The 22,836-nt window shown below is 37.8% G+C and overlaps 1 protein-coding gene across 1 annotated transcript in view; it reads right to left on the bottom strand.

The window, feature by feature from the left end:
* Window positions 1-20,111, bottom strand: part of LOC122800014 — a 56,171-nt gene extending 36,060 nt beyond the window's left edge. Inside the window, exons 1-2 of the mRNA XM_044069478.1 lie at window positions 19,955-20,111; window positions 5,726-5,779 (exon numbers count right to left, since the gene is read on the bottom strand). Of these exons, the coding sequence (XP_043925413.1) occupies window positions 5,726-5,779; window positions 19,955-20,105 (205 nt within the window). The 5' untranslated portion in view covers window positions 20,106-20,111. The remainder of the gene's footprint in view (window positions 1-5,725; window positions 5,780-19,954) is intronic.
* Between the last annotated feature and the right edge of the window lie 2,725 nt (window positions 20,112-22,836).

Here is a 22,836-nt window from a genome sequence, read left to right as displayed (position 1 = left end):
GGGAGATGATCACTTAGGGAGCCTGGCAGGGTGGAGGGGCTGTGTAAGTGGTAGGGGGAGTTAGTGAGAATCCAGTCAATTGTGGAGGTGGAAGATGAGTTTTTGTGGTGGCGGGTAGGGGATGATACTAGTTGATGGAAACCATGTAGGTTGATACTGAATTGAGGAGAGTCAGTGGTGAGTTTGGACCAGTCAATATTGACATCTCCTAAGATCAGGGTTTCATAAGATATATTGTGGGAAAACCAGAATAGAATATTCTCAAGGATGGGCAAATTATTTCCAGGGGGGATATAGATGGAAGTGGCAGCAACTTTCTTGTGAGGATTTATGTGGCAATTTAGGATGATAAGTTCAGCTGGGTGGAAACCTGGAATAGGTAAGGTGAAAGGTGACAGACTGATGCTATCAGAGTAGAGGATGGCTATGCCACCCCCTTTTTTGGGAATCTGTCAGAGCAGTAGATATTATAGCCAGGTAGGAGTATTTCGCTGTTAGTGATATGTGGCTTTAGCCAAGTTTCTGATAGGGAAAGGATGTGAGGGGAGATTTGGCCTATCCAGGTGTGCAGTTCAGTGATTTGAATATTTAGTGAGGATGAGTTTTGTGAATGAGGATGGGGATGGTGAGACGTGTAAGGAGAGATGGAGGCAGGCTTGGAGGGTATGTGGGAGTGTGGAGAGGGAGAGGGGCCTGGGTTGGGGTGGATGTCTCCAGAGTGGAGCAATTTATTTGTGAGAAGAGAGAATGTAGCAATAGGTGAGTGAAGTTTATGGAGCTTAGGTTTAGATTTGCAGGTAGGTGGGGGAATTTGAAGTATACATAATTTATGAAGACAGGTGATAGTGAAGTTGAAGAAAGATGGGAAGGTAATAAAGGAGGAAGTTGCTGAATGAGTATGATAGGTATAGGAGGCAGGAGAACAAATGTGGGAGTGAGACAGGTAGGAGTGATGAGAGGTTAGAGCAGAGAGAAGTAGTAGGAGTGGAGTGGAAATGAGAAGATGTTGCATAGTAAAGTGTGTGTAGAGAGGTTGTAGAGTGGGTATAATAGTTTAAAGGTAAGAAGTGCTGTAGACTAAGTATGACAGATGTAGGGGTGGGACTGGTTACTGTCAGGAAGCTGGAAGTGAATGCAGACTAAGTGTGGCAGATGAGGGGATGGGACTGGTTGCTGGCAGGAAGTTGGGTGTGACTGGATGGTGAGACAGGAAAGGGAGGGAGTGGGTGGTATAAAGGAAATTATAAAGGGGTGAGTAGGAATGGGGGTAGGGTAGAGGAGCAGAGTCAGCCCAGATTGAAGCAGAGGGTGAACAGAGCAGGATGCACCTGCTTGCCAGAGTGGCGGGAAAAAGCTATCTCCACGAGCCAGCAGGCTAAGGTAGGAGGGACCACAGTTATGGATGGCAGAAACTAGATTACATGAGTGTGCATGAGATATAGAAGCTCAATAAAATGTTAATAATTAGAAAGTCCAATTTATAAAGAAAGTTATCATTTTACTCTGGCAGTATGTAGAATGCCTGTAGAGTTAGATTATGCTGAAAGCTGCATCCCAGGCTATCATGGCTAATCTGCATAGAGGGTAAGGAGTTGTTACCCCGTCTTGTTTATCTACCATATCATTGTGGTGTAGTCTGTAAACACTTGTAAAAGTCCCAGGAACCAAAAATTATTTAGGGAATGCAGAATTTTTTTAAGTGCCAATATCTCTTATTTTGTGTGATTTGGTCTGTGTTTTCTATTCCCATAGCATTCTTATCCCCATATACACTGCTCCCCAAGCAAAGTCTCGGGGATCTGTTGTAAACAACTGTGCTGGAGCTGAGAGGGGGAATGGGAGACCTGGAGTTTGAAAAATATGGTGTCTCCAGGAAAAACATTCCCTATTCACAAACCTCAAACACTGGGAACTGAAAAATCATGGGCTGTAGATGCCGAGACCCTACAGATTATTGATACTAATGGATTTTTATCATGTGGAGTATAGCAAAAGGTATATTAAAAATCAAACATTTCATGAAACCCAGAATCCTGATGAATTCCTTACCTGAGATGGTAATTCAAGTGAAAAAATTCCAGAATAGATATAGATGTAAATCTACTTTTTCCTGTAGGAGAAAAGCTCTTTGAATTGAGATATCCAAAGTGACACCTCAGGAAAGAAATACTGTAAGAGTTAGTCAGACAAGACACCAGTATACTCTCCTGGAATTCCAGTCTGTAGGAGATCCCTTATTCAAGTGAGACATTCCTGTCACCTTGAAAATACACTGAAAAGAAAGGCAAATCACCTAAATAAGGAAAAAATATGAACGCTTTGCAGACTATAGTAGGCTATCACAGGAGTTAGACACTTTGTAAGTACCCTTATAACAGTGGATAGACCAAGGGGTAATGCAGGAGAAACTAATAATATGATCCAGACACAAGAAAACATATGGAAACTTCTGAAATATGGATCTAGGAATGTAATGATATACATCTTTAAAATCTAAGGTTACCAGAAACCTCAAATAGAAAATAAGCAATAACAAAATGAAATTGAAATCAGAAGCATTTTTACATATAACCCTTCTTCTAAAAGAGGAGTATTGACATTCTAACACCCCGCCAAGACAGCCAGAGTTCCATGACATGAGGACAAAAGATGAGTAAAGTATGGCAAGTGAAGGGAGGATTACCTCACAAAAGGGGGGAAAGACATGCCCACTGTCAAAAGTAACCTTAATGAATTTAGGGTTTGCCAGTGTGGGAGGGAAAGTTTTTTAAATAGTCATATGGACCAAATAAACTGTCTTAGGTCTTGGGTGAGTGTGTGTGTGTGTGTGTGGGGGGGGTTGCTGTAGTATTTGAAAACCCCCTGCCCGTAGCTTTTAAAATACTGGCTTACTGGCAGCTTGCTGGGTCAGTTTAATTAGGCTTAAAAGAAGGTACTAGTGGGGAACATTAAGTCCCTTGACCACCTAGGAGAAGGAAGGCTGAAGAAATGAGTGGTCCCATGAATCTACATACCTCTCTCGTCACACTTAAAGTATTCTGCAGCAGATGTTACAAAAACTAATTCTTTATCCAAAAGATTATTCAAAAATTCATTATTGACATCACCTGGGAGGTTTTGAGAATACAGCCAGGCAAAACCTACCTCCTCATAACAGTTCCAGAGGCAGCAGCAGAATCATTAGAACCAACTGAGTTACGCAAAGTAGATTTCTCCTCAAAAGTGGAAACAGATAAAAACATTCCCCATATTCTCAAGAGACATGCATAAACTTTGACATATGAGCTTGATAGCTGATAATACTAAAAACAGGTGTTGCAGAAGATTACACTTTCCTCCCAAATCTATCAGACACCTTCCCATCCTTATCAGAAGGAGAGGGGTTAGTATTAACCAAATGTTAAACAGCGGCTGAAATCACTAAAGCAAAGGCTGCTCACTCTGAAGTGGGATGACAGTATAAAAACTAAAATGCTTGAGGAAATGTATGCGGTCTATCTAATTTCTTGGGGGCAGTAGGCTGGCTGTCTGGCAAGTTACAAAGAATCCTTCAACTGGACTGGGTAAAGCCACACTCTTCTCAGAATCTGAATCAGAAATCTGTGGGGACAAAAAACATTTTTCCTCCCTTCACACTCATTTTTGTAATTCAATCTCTTGAATCTATTTAGAAAACGAAGAATCCCTTTATCTTTTCCAGAAAGAGCCATACAGGCAGGATCAAGATCCTGAACTAAACCCCCTAACCTAAGCCCAATAAATCACTCTTGCCCAGAGAAACTGAGATAAAAAAAGACATAAGTCTAAGATTTTGTTTATTTTTTGACAGGAACTTCTGAAGAGCCAGACCCACTTTTGCCAGGACCCAGGATGGGCATAGCTTTCTTGCTAGGCAGAGTGATACTCTGCCTCTTCTCCCAGACTGACAAGGGTGTCCCTTTGCCCATCAAGGGTAGGGCAACAGCCACAGGGGACATGTCTAACCCTAGTCCCTAGTGACTGTACAAACATCACCAGCAAGAGTCAGGAGAAAAAAATGAGTGATCAGATGAACAAGTTTTGGCCACAGCAGAATTACCCATCTGTGGCTCGGCACTTTAGCAGCCTGCTGTGGTGGCAAACGTTGTATAGTAATTTGATTCTTTTTGTGGCTGAAAGAAGGAAGAAGGAAGAACCAAGGAACTGGTATGTTGTTCCATGGTCAAGCCAAAAGAGATGCCAGATTTCCGTGGAAGCCTGGGAGCATTAGTCTTTAATACAGATAACTAGTAGAAAAGTAACTTTTCCCAGAAAAAAGCACAATAAAAAATAATTTAAACTCATATCCCAGCCCTCAACAGTAAATTAATCAAACTTTCCAACAAGAAAATGCTATTTAAAATATGTTTTAACACTTTTTTACCACAAAAGTAAAAAAAAAAAAAAGTAATGCTCCCATTTAAAGTTAATTTGAAATCATTTTCAGTCATTAAAATTATTTTCCCCAGCTTTAAAATTATTATTTTCAGAAAAAGTAAACCTTCTGTTATTAAAATAAAGTAGAAATGTTTTCCCTGAAGGGAACATACTGTCCAGCAATGGAACAGCATTACCCAACCATCAATCCTGAAAAGCCTGGAGTGGGTCACTCCCTTCAGTGAGAGCAAAGCTCTAAGGGTGTGGTGCCAAACCTGACTTTTAGTCAGCTGAGCTTGAGGCGACTAATGATTTGGGCATGTAGAAGGTGCCCTGAAGCTTTAGAAGCTGGATGGCTGTTATACCCTTGGCAGGAGATAACCCATACAGCCAAGTCTACTGCAGCAGTAATCCATATGAAGAACATCATCAAATGCTTGCTTCTAACTTAATGGCCTAAGGTTTTGCAAGCATTTGAGCTATTCTGTTTTAATGCTATTTTGCAAACCAGCAGCCTTGTTTAGAATCAAAACACTTTTAAGATCAAAATCAGATTACTATTATTATGGCTGCTTGAAAAACGCTGTTTTAAAAACAGGTTTGCTGCAAAATCATAGTAAAATTAACTCATTCTTTCCAATGGAACACCATAACTTCCAGTGGGTGGATCCTAAGCTTTTTGATAAAATCAAATTATATCCTGACATTTCAAACAAATGCTTATATGCCTTGAACCATGGGAGTTACAAAAGAAGTGTAAATGGCAAACTCTTCAGTACAAACTATTTTTATAGTGGTAGTATTATTTAGGTTCTTGGTTTTAAACTGGATTAAATAGTCTCAGTAAACATAGCAACTATTAAATTTGTAATATTTCACAGTTCATAGAATATTTTGTTAACAACTTACAATATCTCAGCAACCACTCACTTTACACACCTACTTATTAGCATTTTGTTCATCCGATTGAGAGCTTTTATATAAGGCTAAGAAGTTCTGTCTGTGCTACTTGGTTGTAGAGATATTTAGAAAAACATACAGTTTATGACAAAATAAATAAATATTGTATGAACAGCAATTAATATATTTTTATTTGCACTAGACAGGGTCAAATATCAAACCAGTTGTGTTTGACATTGTGTAAGCTTTGCCTTTAATATGAAATATTTTAATTTTTTGTATGTAGAATGGTTTTAAAATTATTAATGCAAATACGAACAAGCAATATTAGACAGCTAGAGGCATCAGTAGGATATAAATACAGAAGCACCTACAGGTGTCACCTGGCTGTAGAGAGTTTATATACATGCATATAATTTGGGATACTTACCTATCTTTTGATGGAATTCTGTGATGACTTCAGATGCACTAAGATGAGGATTTGCTGAAACAACATAGATAGGTTAAACTTTCCTGTAAAGCAGTATTGGATACATATACCAGTCAAGAACTAGTCTTTACTTCTTTATATTTACAAATGTAGGTATTCAGTCCTTGTATGCAGGGGCTGAGCATGCCATTGCCAAAATTACTAAGTTCATTTCACAAATATTATACTGTCTATGAATTTTATTTAGCTTATGGATATAGCAAAAATAAAAGGAGGATAACTCACTTCCCAGAAAACTAAGGAAGTCTATGACAAACAAGGTAGTAACTGGACAGCTAATTATATTGGATTTCCATGTCTGTCTAGTTTATGCACTAGAAACATTATATGGTGAAAAATAAAATGTACATTCTTAAAGTGTTTTTGGCAATTTAACTAATTCAGCTACCTTGTGAAGTATTTCCTATAATTGTTCAAGATACAGTAATCTATTTTTTTAGTATTATTTGTGGGGGGTTATGTCCTCACTCAGCAAACAAATATATATTTAGTTTCCACCAACCTTGATTAGCTGACCCTCAATCTGGATGCATTTTTTAAATATCATTCTACATGATATTGAAAGAAGTGTTCAGAATTATCTTCCAAAAATACCACCCCTCCATCTTCTCTGGGATAATCAGTTCCTCACAAAACATCTGCAATCCTGGCTTATAAGTATGACTTGCCATGGGACATAACCACCTAATGTGGGGTAGCCCAGTTGCAGCATCATCCTCAGTATCCATAGGGATTATGTTATTCTTAGCTCTTTTCTCCCTGTAGCATCAGTAAGTATGATGTCCTGCAATCTTGGATTACATTTGTGTGAGCACTGTTGCCCATCTACCCCTCCCCTGCTAGACTACATTGCATTTTGTGGCATGATATGCTTATTCCACTGCAACAGTCTGTCAGCCACCTCCTGTCTGCCAACTGGCTTCTAATCAACAGTGTTAAAACCACTCCTCTCCCAATATGATATACAGGCCAGCATCAGACACTCACTCACTCTCTCTAGTCCCTTCCTCATAGACATCTATAACAATTGTGCCCATTATTAGAATCCAAATTGGCCAAGGAAAAATCAGGGCACCATCTCTCTGTTCCATTGAGCTGATGTATGACACACGCTAAGATAAGTGTCACTGTGTGTTTGTGAGAGAGACAGACAGACAGAAGGAGAGAAGGCAAGAGGAAGAGGGAGGGAGGTGTGTGTTGGGGTGGTGAAAAAGAGAGACCATAGCATGATTTATAAAGTGTTTCTGATGGTTTCCCTCAGTTTTCTCACCCCATACATTCTAGAGCACCATGAATGCATGTACCTGCTTGAAGCAGTTGTACAAAATCCTCTGACGTCCTCTATCCCCAGGTCTGGTCCAAGCCAGATTTCTCTACCACTGACCTCAAGAGAACTCAGCAATCATCCCAAAGCTTGGTCTTCATCTTCTTTAAGATAGATGATTGATGTTCCATGATGGTGTCAAACATTGGTTGAGCTGGTGTGGATGCAGTTGAAGCAGAAGAATATTCCTTTTCAGACCAGCTGCCCATCTTAGCTCCATACAGGTCTAACTGTGGCTACAGGGCATCCGACATCAGTCATAATGAAGATAACAAAAAAAGAAGAAAAAAACAACTGCTCAAAAGCCGAAACTCTTCGAAACCAAAAATGTATTTAAACACTCAATAACAAAACACTTTTTGTCTGACAGAATCGTTGGACTTCATCAGAACTAAACAAAAACGTCTCTTAACATTCAAACTCCTAATATATAACTTCCCGCCAAATGACGTGGTGACACAATTTGTTTTTAAACATATATACCCTTGAATAAAACTTTAAAACCACTTATATATTAAAAATACCTCATAAAAGAGCTTACCTCATTAAAACATTGTTAGCAACAACATTAGATCTATAAGTAATGTTGAATCTAAACAACATATAACATAATTAAATATAATTAAACAGTGTTATTGAAAAAAAAAACAAAATACAAAGGAGATAGAGGGCGAAAAAAGAAGGAAAAGGATTTTTACCACATATTCATTTAACTATATATATGCACAAAAAAGCATATACATATATATATATATATATAAGCATATACATATATATATATATATATATACTTATATATACGAAAACATACACATGCATATATATCTGGATATTATCAATTTGTGGTCCATAAATTGTGTAATTCCAGTTCTATTTACTTTATACTGCTTACATTGTAAATTCTGATTGTTATGAAGTTGCATCTATCCAAGCTTTTAAGCTTTAATAAACACATTAGTGAACACTTCTCATTCAATCCTGGGTCCATATATGCATTAAGCCTAATTTGCCATAAAAACTCTGTTTTTTCTAATAACAAACCAAAGGGACCCCCCCTCACATCTTGCATAACCTGATCAATAACTTTATATTTGAACCTATGGTCAGGGTAGCATTTTCTTCTTTTTGTTGATTGATACTTCTAAGGTGCTCATACACCCTATCCCTCAGTCTACACTCTGTCTTCCCTATATAAAAGGACGGGCATCCTTGGCATTTCGCTATATATACCACTCCTTTCGAATTACAGTTGAATTTATTTTAGCATGTAAACAAAACCCGTTGATCTCAATCATACTCCCTAATTCCATTACATGATAATATGGACAATTGTCACATTGCATCATACCCCGATTACTTATTTGGGAGGTCTTTTTGCTTGTGCAACAGTTCTTTGAAACTCAGTCCTCTTCTCCAAACTATTTTTGGTAATATTCTTAATTTTGAGACCAGCATGTTATCATCTTTTAATATACTCTGATTTTTGATTATGATCTCTCTTATACTATTGAAGTCTAAAGAAAAACTCAAAATACATGCCAAATTATAGTCTGATGGTTTTAGTTGTTGTGAAGACAGATATGGATTTAAACTAGTCTGCAAATCACTTTGATTGCTCAATATAATCCCTTGTTGCTTTAATATGGGTTTGTATAGTCCATTAATCCTTTTATATGTAACCTCTTCTATTAATTCTTCTATTAATTTCAGGGGATATGCTCTACTCAAGAACATGTTTCAGATTGAAACATTCCTCCCTAAAGCTTTCCTCTGAAGTGATCATCCGCGCCGCCCGGACCAACTGACCCTTAACTACGGACCGTTTTTGATGTATTGGATGTGCACTTGAATAATGTAGAAATTTATTTGAATACGTAGATTTCCTAAAAATTCTTGCTTCATACCCTTTCTGCTGTGCATTTTTGATTTTTAATAAGTTCTACATCCAAAAATGTTATAGATGTGATATGAAAAGTATATGTGAACTGTATTGTTCTTTTTATTAGAAAAAACAGAGCTTTTGTGGCAAATTAGGCTTAATGCATATATGGACCCAGGATTGAATGAGAAGTGTTCACTAATGTGTTCATTAAAGCTTAAAAGCGTGGATAGATGCAACTTCATAATCAGAATTTCTAATGTAAGCAGTATAAAGTAAATAGAATCGGAATTACACAATTTATGGACCAAAAATTAATAATATCCAGATATATATATATATATATATATATATATATATATATATATATATATATATATATATATATATATATATATATATGTACCTATGCTTTTTCTATACTTGTATATACATATACATATAGGTTTTTTTAGTTGGTGCATATATATAGTTAAATGAATATGTGGTAAAAAAAAATCCTTTTCCTTCTTTTTTCGCCCTCTATCTCCTTTGTATTTTGTTTTTTTTCAATAACACTGTTTAATTATATTTAATTATGTTATATGTTGTTTAGATTCTACATTACTTATAGCTGTATGGTTGTTGCTAACAATGTTTTAATGAGGTAAGCTCTTTTATGAGGTATTTTTAATATATAAGTGGTTTTAAAGTTTTATACAAGGGTATATATGTTTAAAAACAAATTGTGTCACCACATCATTTGGCGGGAAGTTATATATTAGGAGTTTGAATGTTAACAGACGTTTTTGTTTAGTTCTGATGAAGTCCAACGATTCTGTCAGACGAAAAGCGTTTTGGTATTGAGTGTTTAAATAAATTTTTGGTTTCGAAGAGTTTTGGCTTTTGAGCGTTTTTTGTAGTGATCAGTCATAATGAAGACAAAGACTGAGCTTTTAGAGGATTGCATTGTTCTCCTGGGATCTGTGGTACAGCCAGTTTAGCATGGCTCAGATCTAAGGCTAGAGGACTTTGACAAAGTATGTCCTGGAGAATTTTTGTTAACTACATTAGTACGCTAGTCTGAGGACCCTTTTCAGGTATGACCCAGGCCTTAATGGCAGCATTGAATATAATACTGACACACCAAAATATGCTTGCAAAATACAATACATAAATGCAACAAAGATATACCTAAAAGAGTCAAGTGAGATATTAAACTGAGGTCCCATCTGAGATATTAAACCAAGATATCACTTGCCTGAGATAGTGATAGCTTAGGTGGATGTAAAATATCACATGGCACCTGTTGAAAAAAGTAGGGGAAGTTCTTCAATGCTCAGGACAAATTTCCCCTAGTAGTATAAATACCACATTGAGTCTCCTCTGAAAAGTGGTTACTAGTGACTTATCCCATTAATAAAGATAAATAAATACACACACATGCAGATATATGCACTTAAATACATAAATATACAAAACGTAGTGACATTGTATAATACAGCAACAAAAGACAGTAAAAGAAAAGAGACAGAAGGGCAAGTGTGGATTTTAGTACGGGGAAAAGTTAAAGATGGAATGATTAGTAGGGTGGAAGAAATATGCAGTTTCTGATAGGTAAGGTGGTTAGGCTTATAGGTACTTAACTAGGCTATTGATCTGTGAAGATCTTAAGAAGCCTAGATCTGCACTCCCACAGTAATTATTAGTCCTTATACTTTGCAATTTGAATATCTTTATATGTGCTGCACAAGTATATGTTGGGTACATATACATTTACGCTCTCCATGAGAGCCATTGGTGCTAAGTTAGGGTGCATTTCTGGCTAATAATTCAATCATTCAAGTTATATTTGACTAGAATAAGAGAAATACTCAACTCTATATGGAGTAGAAGCTGATTCCAGAGAAGTGGTATTCTCTGTGATAAATACCTATCCCTCTAGCATGTTCTGTTAATATTGCAAAAGAGATCGAGGCCCCTTGAGCAGGTGTTTCTGATACCACTGGAGTTATGAATGTGTAATAGGTCAGACAGAACAGCATATGTTAAGGCTCTAAATGTAAGACAGGGGTCACTTCGCAGTAGCCTGTATGACAATGAGAAAAAGAGATAAGGCTTTTAGATGGTCTGCATGGGTTTTGTGATTTAGGCCTTTGATTTTTAGTAAGGAAGTGTTGTTGTTCCACCTATGACAAATGCTTACAAAAAGGGACATTATACTCAATGAACAGCCTAAAGAGTGATGAATACAGAGGAACAATTACATCCCTGGATCTAGATGCCATGCTCTTTGACATACACTGTACAATGAAAAAGCGTTCCTTACAGTAGTGGATATGTGGATGTGGTGGTCAAAGGGCAGTTCATTATCAACAAATGTCTCCAGCTCTCTAACTACAGGATCAGTTTTCAGGGAAAGTGTTATCAATATGGTAGTTACAAAGGGAGTCATGATTGCTGAAGAACACTGTCATACATTTCTTGGCATTTAGTTTCAGTTCATGGTTTTGGCACCAATAATTTGTTTGGAATAGGCACTTTTGTAGGATCATGGTTTATGCACATTATATACAGTAGCTCAATTTATATAGTGCTTCACTTGTATAAAATTCTGCCTTGTAGATGGTGCTCCCAGGTTAGGGAACATCTTATTAACACCTTCTCCATGGGTGTCAAAGCAATGTCATTGACTACATTGCCTAAGGTGCTTTTAAGAGATTTGCAGAGAATAGGCAGGATGGATATGCTTCTCACTGTATCTGGTATTTTATTTCATGTGTCTGGGGATAATATGACTCTTCTGTTGTTGATAATGTCTAATGAAGTGGGATGAGGATGGTTTCATCAAAGTTCCATAGAGCATATGAGGAACTTTGAGTGGAAGGCAGTGTCAGTCATTTAATAGTTTTTAGGTTAAAGTGTTTAATCGGAAGGTGGCTCTGATTTCAGCTGTAAGCCAGATGGATTAATTTATTGTCAAGCATTGCTGCTCACAGTGTGGGCTCAGGTGAATGAATCTAAGGATTCCGTCCTGTGTCATTTGGAGAATGTCAACATTCTGGGCAGAATGAAGAGCTAAGATAGAAAGGGAGTACTCAAGACATGGCATTAGAACATTAATAACAATGGCATGTCTGGTCTATTTTGTTAATCAACTGGGAATTCTATAGGTCACCTTAAGTCGATCAAGTAATTTTTGGGCCTGCTGATATGAAGTTAGAAAGAAAGGGAGTATTCCAAAATTAGTCTAAGGTGTTTCTGTTGTGAGATAAGGACTGATTGGTGGTTACTGTTTGTGTTTTAGGAGGCTGTGATGTGAAAAGTCTTTTCTGGGTGCCATGTAGCATTGCTGTTGTCTTTTCAATATTTAGTGAGAGTTTATTTTGCACAGCCAATGCCAGGGATTTTTCAAACCATTCTGCAGGGCTAAGATAACTTCTTGCTGTGAAGCAGACGTCCTACTAATGATGTTAACTGCATGAAGCAAACAATTAATCTTGGACAGCTCACATGGTAGACTGTCAATACACAATGAGAAAAGGAGTCAACCTAGCATTGACCCTTGTGGAATTCATAGGTTCATAGGTTGGTACTTGGCTATCAGCCCTAGGGCCTATACAAGCCTAGCCATAACAATTCCCTGGCTATTTCTTCACACATTATTTACTTAATTGGACCCCTGTCTAGCAGGGCGACTGACGTGATCCCTGGGGTGAATTTCCTTTCTCCCATCCAATCATCAAGGTTCCTCTTGAAGAGGTCCAATTCCTATACTTGTGCAGAAAGATGATGTTCTGTTTTACTGATATAAATTACAAAACCTCTATTCGGTAGTTTCTAAACCATTCACATACCTCATCCAAGAATCTTCTGTTTTTTGGCTTCAGTAGAAAGATGTTTAGTCAACACATACAAATTCTCTTGATAAGTTTATGAAAATGACACCTGCTAACCTTCCTTTTTTAAAATGAGTATGTAGTTCATTTGTCAAAAGAAAATATAATTGTGATAGTATTATATTTGAGTCTAAAGCCATGTGGTTTGTTAGTGAGAATATTTCATTGAATGGGAAACTCCAAAATTAGTTCATACATGACTTTTTTCAGTTGTTTTGTTATATGATCTATATGTGTAAGGTTGAAGCATTACATTAGTATACTTGAATAGAGATGGTGTGCATTTTGTTGTTCTGAAAAGGTTAAAAAGATGTGCAAGGGGTACTGAAAGTGACTGTTATCCTAATTTAAGGATTAGAGGGTGACTATTTTAACTGTTGCTGTTACAATGGTTAGACATATTTTTGGATGACCCTTGATTTCTTTTTTGGTTATGGATTTAAAGTAGAAATATGGGTAGTTTAGATAGGAATTCAGTGGTTTGATGAGTGCTGGTGGTGCAGAATGAGCAGTGATCAGGTAGAGGGGGGTTCTGTGTATTATTATAAACCATGTGCAATTTCAGCTGCTAATTTTTTTATGATTGGTATGATTTTAAATATTGTGTGGTTTGCAAAGTATTTTACCATTGTTCTGGAAATGTTTGGACTGGGCTGATACAGGTTTGTTATGTTCCTATGGTATTCATCTTTGGCTTTGCTTGCACTAGGCCTTGTTGTTGTATGTTCCTATGGTATTCATCTTTGGCTTTGCTTGCACTAGGCCTTGTTGCTTTACTCAGATTCTTCAAATGACTGAGTTTCTCGTTATTGTTGTGGTCTTTTACCAGTCTTTCCAGGCTTAGTCTCTGCTTTTCATTTGTTTGAGCTTAATTGTGTTGTTAACCATGGTTCTCTGCTTGACTTAAGTTTTCTAGGTTTTTAGCGGATGGGTGTTAAGATGATGAAGGCAGAGAAACCCTAATCTGGCAGTTACCTCTACATTAAGGGATCCAGTCGATCAATCTTATTTTCAGCTATAGTTTTAGTGGTTATGTAGCTGGGACAGTATTTGCTAGTCTTTAGGATCTGTGAAGATAGGGTTGGATTGTGTTTGCAGAGTACATTCAGGAGTATTTGCATTGTTTGCCATTTTTCTGGAAAATTAGGATGATGTCCATTAGTGAGACTGTTTGTAGATTGATGTATTCCAGTTGCCTTGTTAATTCACTGGGCGAGATTTTTCGACAGGGTCAAATGGGTGCAACTATTTTTCAAGGGTCCAGAGAAATTCATCTTTATCTATTACTGATTTGCTGTGCTTAGTTAGGGCCAGTATTCTGTCAATCATAAATTCAAGAAGTTGTATAGATGAGGATGGTAGAACATAAAATGTAGCAATAATGTGCCTAGATTTTAGTATGATTCAGTCTATATTTAATTGAACGAAAGTCCTGTTAGGACTGGAGTCTGGTTCAGACTTACTTATTTCAATAACAGTGGAATAAGTACATCTTTTGTATTTAATTAGCATAAGTAATCCACTTCAAGGTCTGTCAGCTGGTTGAACGTCATCAAAAACTCCATAATGTTTGGTATTGAAGGAAGGAATCCACGGGCCATCTTTCAGCCAGGATTCTGTAATGCCTGAAACTAAGGGGTTATTGTTGCTGTAGTCTAATTTCAAGCCGAGACCATATGCTGTTTATACTGCATTAAATGTTCATGTTAGTGAATGTGATCTTATGGGGGTCAGGGTTGAGAAGCATAGCATCTGCACTGCAAGAGATCAAGTTGTCTTGTAGTGTGTGGGACGGATGAAAAGTAATTAATCCTAGTAGGAGGAGAAAGGTAAGTAGTTTAACTTTTTAATAGGTGATGAGAATGGAGATTGTTCTCATAGGTGTAAAGAAAATAATCCAGGGGATGGCCAGGGATGGGAAGGGAGGGGAGAGAAATGGGCCTCCACTGAGTATCTGCACTAGCTAATCAGTCGGGCATGCACATACGGCCATGGAGAACTCAGAAGTGGACATGTAAACTTGACTGTCAACAACTGCAAACTGTGAATACTTTAAAGCTTGTCAGTAAAGTGCTTGAGGAACATTGCTATTTTCCATTAGTAAAGTATTGCAGTTTCCAGATGAACACCTCTATGCATGTTCTATAGTTGTTCTTTGGGTACAATGCTGAATTTAAGAGAGTTGTTATTGTATATAATAACCAACTAAAAGCAGCTGACTAGTGAATTCTCCTTGCTTCTCATTGCTCAAGTTGTGCTTCGGCAGGGTTGCAACAGTTTACTGGAGAGGCATATCTTTCCCCATTTCTATAGTAAAGCACTTTACAGCAGTGCAAGGAAAATTAGTTACAGGTTAAGAAATGGGGTCCTTGTTTGCATGGAGTTGCAGTTTCCCAGCTACTGAAACCTTCCAGGAACTCTGAAAACACCTGCTTTTAACTTAGGTGTAAATGAATAATAGGTAGCATTGCTGCAGTTAAGGCATATTTAAAGTAACCTCTTCTCAGTTTGTTCTGGAAAATAGTATGGTAAGTATATACCCGTGTATCATATATTCATGCCCAAGTCTCCCCAGATAACAAAACTTAGGTTGAAGGCCTTTTTTGGACTGCAGAACATAAATGAGTGGTCATTCTCTGACTGTAAAATTCAGTTTCCCATTTGTTGCTGGGGGTCAGGCTTCCACATTACATGTCATAGTCTCTCCAAAGGCAGGAAAGAAAAGGGAAATGAGATGCTGTTCATACTATTCGGTGGTCATACACCTTTACAGTGGAGCAGCAGAATCTACATGAACGGCAGATGTACGCTTGTGAAAGCTTTCTCCTCTACAGGGCTTGGGCTAAGCTGCAAGCATCTACAAAACATGTTTCTACTACTGCACTGGGCCAACTATTGTTCATCCTGGTAAAGGACTACATTATCAAACTGGTCAGATGGGACAAATCAACAAAGCCATTATATGGAAATGATGAGGCATTACAAGCAGATGCTAAAAAAAGAGTGATGGAATCCTTACCTTAACAGGGTATATAACAAAAGAGAAAAGTCATGACCAAAATCAGAAAGAGCAACTCTCAAAGAGATAAGATTCAACTACACAAGAAACTAAGAGGTTTAAAAAAGTCCAACAAGACCATTTATGAGGCTAGAATAGCATCCCAAGCAAAGGACAATCATAAGGCCTTCTTCAGCTATGTCAGGAACCTTAAGGGTAACACTCAGCAGTGTGCAGAGCTGGTAGTAAATGGCACAACCTTCACTGACCAGGATGATATAGCAAATCTACTGTCTGATAAACTTAGCTTTAACTTCACCTCCCAATCCCACCCCATCACACCCTCTGAAATCCCTTCTAGCATATTCCCCACCCAAAAATCAACATGGAGCAGGTCCTGGTGGCACTCACCAAAGCCAAAAAACACTGCTTCAATGGGCCCCAACAATATCTCTGGTTGCCTCCCAAATAACATAAACATGACCTAGCAAGACCACTTGAGGTACTCTTCAGCTACAGCCTCAAAACAGTTTAAATGACAGGCAGGTGACTGAGAGCCAAAATTGTCATCTCTCTTCATTAGGGTGGGCCATCAACTGACCCTGGGAGCTACAGACCCATCAGCCTGACAAGTCTTATATGCAAAGTCATGGAACAAATTATCATGGAAATGATCAACACGGACACTGTCAGCCTACAGACACTGGACCCATCCCAGCATGGCTTTGATAAGGGAAGGCCTTGCCTATTCAACCTGGTAGACTTCTTCAAGATGGTCACTAAAACTATGGATGAGGGGAAAATAATGCCTATTGCCTAACTTGACCTGGCCAAGGCATTTGATACAATGCCCTACTCAGGTATTGTTGGCAAACTCTCAATTCTAGGCATAAATCCCTGCATAACTTGCTGGATTGCTGGCTGGCTCACAGATAGGACCTAAGAAGTCAGGATCAGAGAGACCACCTCCACCAGGAGACCAGTCACCAGTGGAATACCCCAGGGTTTGCATTGGGCCCACTCCTGTTTGGCATCTACTTCTTGGAAGTCAAGGCTCATGTCAAAGGTCTCAGGCTCACCAAATTTGCAGATGACTGTAAATTGGGAGCTATCATAGATTAACCATGACACCAGCATTCTACAAGAGGGTCTAACACAAACAAATTATTGGTCTCAAAGCCACTGATTAAAACTCAGTGGAAGAAATGTATTTTAGTGCCTTTTGGGAAATCGCCCACCCAAGCTAATTACTCCATCAATAATACACCCCTTAGAGCTGACCCAATAGCTAGGGATCTAGGAAATATGTAGACAGTGATTTGGCCTTCAACCAACATATAGCCAAGATAGTAAGAAAATCATTCTATGTCACCCAATTCATAAGCAAGGATAGGGTATCCAGGTCCATTGAAGTTATAGTGCCAGTCTCCCCAGATCTTATCAGACCCATCATTGACATGTACCTAACCAGGCACTTGCAACAGTCGGATGCCTTAATGCAGGGTATGAATATTGTGTCCTACACATATTGCTTTAAGGCTCTGTCTCTGCACTCAGTCTCCTACTGGTTACTGAGAGGTGATCTATGCCTGGCATATAAGGCATCCTCTGATCAAGTTCTGATGGATCTCCTGCACATCCACAAAGCAAGCAGCACCAGAAACACTGGATCCAAGGACCTGAAATTTTCCTGCAGCATAAATAGAACATGCTGGACAGACTGATATGTGTCTCAAGGTATCCACATGCTATGGAAAAAGCTCATCTGCATGAAGCAGAGATGACCACTGACCCTATTCAAACAATACCTTAATCACTGAATGGAAAATTCAAATTCAGCCCTCTTCAGGCCCAAACCAATCCCCAATTAATATAGCACTCAACATAACCTTTAGCTACCTCCTTAATTACATACCCCACCATATAGGCATCCAAGGAATTCACAAGCTTATTGGAATCATTTCATAAAATATGACCAGACAGCTTCTTACCCCTAAAAGTTTCTTGCCTGTAGTATTCCAAATTAAATTATCAGATATATTTGATTATATCATCCCCTCCTTTCCAAAGAATATGGCACAGGTTGTTCTTTAAAAAAAAAACTTCATTCAAAGCAGTATTAATGCAGTAGCCATTAAATAGATTTTTCTGATATGACCATTCAAGGAACTCGGGGACAAAACTGGATTGAGTTGCATGGCTATGCTTGTAAAGACCCTGTTGGTTATTAGCCTAGTATAAACCTATGAACCAATGATCCTAAGAAATTCAGCAAATAATATGGAAACAGAATGCAAAGCTGAAGACACCTGGAATGAAACTGAGTACAGATAAGGCAGTTGTAATGGCAGCAAATGGGGAAATAAGAAGAAGCTGATAACTGAGATAGAAAGGAAAATATTGGAACAAGTAACATGTTCCATATTTGTGTGTAGGGGGGTTACGAAGAAGGGAAGTCTGAATGAAGAAAAGTGTCACAGAGTGTCAGGGGTAGTGTATGAGAGACGAATGCCAAAGAAGGTGTAAAGTAAGTATACAGAACAGTGGTATGGCCAGTACTATTGCATGGTACAGAAACCTGGAGAGTAATGGAAAATCTGATGAGGATGCTAGAAGTGATGGAGATAAAGTGCCTGAGATGGATGGTAGCATTAAGGGACAAATGAAGAAATGAGGACATCACAGCAGTAGATCAAGTAGCTCCAACTGCAAAGAGGATCAAAGAGAACAGAATACGGTAATTTGGGCACATGTCGGAAAGCAGAACATCTGCTGAAGACGTTTTGTGATGGACAGGAAGAAGGAAACAGAAAACAAGATCATCCAGAAAAGAGATAGATGGAATGGGTGAAAGACCTGGGACAGTCAGGCATGGCTGTTATAGAAGGCAGGAAAGTGGTTTTAAATTGGGAGAGATTACGACAGCTGATGTGAAAATTGGAAAAGGGGTTTGATGATGATGAGTAGATGTTATAGAAAGTACACTGTTGCGCAGAACATTAGGGTACAGTACCTACCATTATTGAGATTTGTGACACACAGCTTAGATCATGACATATGGTACCTGGAATTATGGTGATCGGTGCTACACAGTACAGTACATACTGTTACTGCAATTTATGATGTACAAAGCAGTGATATGCAATACCTCCATTATTGTGAAGGGGTATACAGCATAATGAGGTATAGTACATACCATTAATGAGATAGGTGATGCTTAGTACAGTTTTGCACCATTACTGCATTGTGATGCACAACATTGTGACATACAGTACCTACCATCACTGTAACCATTACTGCAATTTGTTTTTTACAAGTGAAAATATTGTGATTTAAAAGGCTAAACCTGAAATTCATACTGCACATCAGGTAGCCTCACATAGCCTTGTTTCCCTTCAAAAATGACTAACTACTCATTCATATAGTACTTTCTTGTGAAAGAAATAGGTGCCATTTTTGCAGTTAATTCTACTGAGTGAACCAATCAAATAATGGATGCTTTGACACAAGAAAGTCTTACAGCATTCTCATTGGCTAAAAATATAAAGTCATTCTCCTACCTGGTGATAGATAACAAAGAGTTCTGCTGGCTACTCCCAAACAAGGCATTCAGATACATTATTTATGACCAGAGCTTAGAACAAACCTCAGTAGCTCTGATCATAGAGATATGGGAGGGTTACAGTGCCACAGGTAGGACACAGTTGGGTTCACGTCTTTTGAGATTTTTTGCAATTATGGATGGTAGTCATCTAAAACCAAGTGACTTAGGGAGCTTTATTATAAGAAATACTCCATTGAACAGGAGGTACAAATAAACCAAACCATTACCACCATATTATTTCAGGGCTACGTAAGAAGGTGCTGTTGGTAAATTATTCTAAGTGTAGTGTCTTTAGGGCATCATTTACATGAGGGGTGAGGAAGGCTCAGCCAGCAAAAGGATGTGCCAGAGATAATCTACTACAGCAAATAAGGAAACAAGCCAGACATGATAGGAAGGGATATGGTGATGGAAGAGTAGTCTGGAGCAGATATGAGTAAACTAACATTTATTCCAAACAAAACTTATCTCATGTTTTTAACAAACCTGCTTTGAACTTTAGCATGTGTGTGAAATATATTGCTGCAAACTCTGCAATACTTGGAGGCTGTCGTGTCTCGGCTGCAATGCAGAAGCCTAACAGCTCCATTTTCAGATTAGATGATAATATATCATCGGTAGAAAATAATGACATCATATTTTTCTTCTTTCTGTAACAATACATAAAAGAAAACAGACATTTTTTTAAAAAAAAAAATATTCAGTATCAAAATGTTTTACAGTCCCAATAGACTTAGCCTTCTAGTTAAAAAACTAAATAACAGAAATAGTGAGATGTTATACAGGGCCATATTTTTGTATGCTTTTCCCCCTCTACTCTCTGCTGACTTGATATTAGCCCATTGCAAACAATTATCTCAAATATTTTCCTGAAAGACAACACAGTGAACTGGCAAAGGCCATCATTTATGCAGCAATTGGGATGGGGGGAGGGGACATTCTGTTAGGGCTTAATTCCACTCCTTGATGGCTGAATTGTGTATCACATCATTATGAGAGCTAACTATGCCATCACCTACTTCATAATCCAAGTCCACATCTTTAGTTACAGTAGTTTTGCTTGCACCCTTTTCTTGCATGCAATGAAACAACCACTTCGCCACCAGTCCCACCCACTAGAGTAGGCAGGTTGGTTTCTCATAGGTTCATATGTAAATTCTAGGTTAGCTGCTCTTGTGGGCTGTTTTAAGCCTAGCAAATTTCCCTTTTTGTGCTCGAAATAACCTATCCCATTTGGTTATATATTGGCCTTACCCATACCATGGTCGATTATTATATATTACCCCTAATGAGAAAAACTGGGATCATACCAAAATGTTCTCAACTGATTATTGTTGCTGTCATTGCCATATAAACCAGGTAGTGGCTGAAAAGGATCATGTACCAATCCACGCACCTATTTATCAAACAATAAATAATTTGATAAATAAAATCTAAGCACTTCGTTAAAACTGAAGCTGAATGCTCTACCAAAATTTAGCATTTTGAGCTCAGATTTTCAACATACCATATATGGCATCAACCTGCCTGAGCTATGATAGTAAATTTCTCAACTTGGAAATAAAATTGACTTACAAAAATGATTGTGATATGACCTTCACAAATTGAATTATACAATTGCAAACAGTAGTTTGACAGAAGGGATCCTTAAATGACTACCTGGAAAATGTTAAAATAAAATTCTGCCAGGCTAAAAAATATAACTCTGAGGAATAATCAATTAATTAAAATGGGAATTATATTAGATTAAAATATACTACTCTACATATAACTAGCAAATGCAAAATATAAATATATAAAATTCAAAATATAAAAAGGACTCTTGGTGTTATGTATAGTGCCATGCTAAAGGATTTCATGGCACACAGACACTTAGGTTGTTTGCCTCACAACACCCCTGGGCATGTGGTACTCCTCTAAAGTTATAAAATCGAATGCCATAAAGTAGACTGCTTATCAGACAAAAAACGAGAGCTCTAATTTTACACTGACATATTTATAAACATAGTACCAGTTGTACCACTCCTTGGCAAGTCAGTGTTACAACAAACAGCTCTGCACTTCCTGGGTGCCCTATACCCTGTACAAAACTCCAGTGCCATGCTACAGTAAAAAGCTGGGCATATGACAAGTTATTTTGTAATGTTGTAAAAATATAATAGGGGAACATTTTGCACAGCAAAGTGGAGCCAAAGTTCTTGCCTTCACACATAAATTACTTTAAGTCATACAGGCGAGTGAACAAAGAGATTAATTTCTGTCCAGAATGGTGTGTGCCTGTTATATTACATACAACCTTTCCATTTGATGTTTTCGAATGAAATGTGTATATATATATATATATATATATATATATATATACATATATATATATATATATATATATGTTGCATCTTTCCATATTCAAGAATACAGTATTTAAATTGATTTAACTGTGTTGCAGGAATATATATTAACTGAACTGGAAATTTTGACTCTGCTCTTCAGTCAGTGCTGCTGAATTTTATTGCTTGTTAGTAATTACAGGTGTGGGGGTAGCCACATTATTTGATTTCCTGTCCTTGCCTATTTAAGTGGGACAGTTTGAAATATTTTCTGCTTAAAAACCTCAGCTTTGGCCGGCTAAGATCTAGCTGTATTCAACTGGACGTATAAGAGAATTTAAGTACCTTTATCTGCACTTTTTTCAAAGAATACAGTATTTAAATTGATTTAACTGTGTTGCAGGAATATATATTAACTGAACTGGAAATTTTGACTCTGCTCTTCAGTCAGTGCTGCTGAATTTTATTGTTTGTTAGTAATTACAGGTGTGGGAGTAGCCACATTCTTTGATTTCCTGTCCTTGCCTATTTAAGTGGTACAGTTTGAAATATTTTCTGCTTAAAAACCTCAGCTTTGGCTGGCTAAGATCTAGCTGTATTCAACTGGACGTATAAGAGCATTTAAGTACCTTTATCTGCACTTTTTTTTCAAAGAATACAGTATTTAAATTGATTTAACTGTGTTGCAGGAATATATATTAACTGAACTGGAAATTTTGACTCTGCTCTTCAGTTAGTCCCACCCACCCTCCCTGTTTTTGTTTTGGTGTTAATCTTAGTGGCCTTGAAACTTGCCCGCCTCTCTTGTAAATTTGTGTTTGGATACTCCTTCTGGGCCCATCTCATTTTCTTACTCAACTGAGTGCAGTGAGATCATATTCTGATTTCAGGCACTCCTACTGTGTACAAAGACAGCATCTGGGAAACAGAAGAAAAAATATAGGCTTGTTTCCTGCCTTTCCTGTTAAGTGGTATAGACTGTTTGTAGGCTTCTGAGTCCCCAAGCCCTTCTGTGTTGGAGGGAAGCCTTCTAGCTTATTTTTT

This window comes from Protopterus annectens, chromosome 4.part0 (genome assembly GCF_019279795.1).
Source record: "Protopterus annectens isolate FY-2018-M chromosome 4.part0, PAN1.0, whole genome shotgun sequence".
Lineage (NCBI taxonomy): Eukaryota > Metazoa > Chordata > Ceratodontiformes > Protopteridae > Protopterus > Protopterus annectens.
The sequence above is the reverse complement of the archived record's forward strand: the minus strand, read 5'-3'. Positions and strand labels throughout refer to the sequence as shown.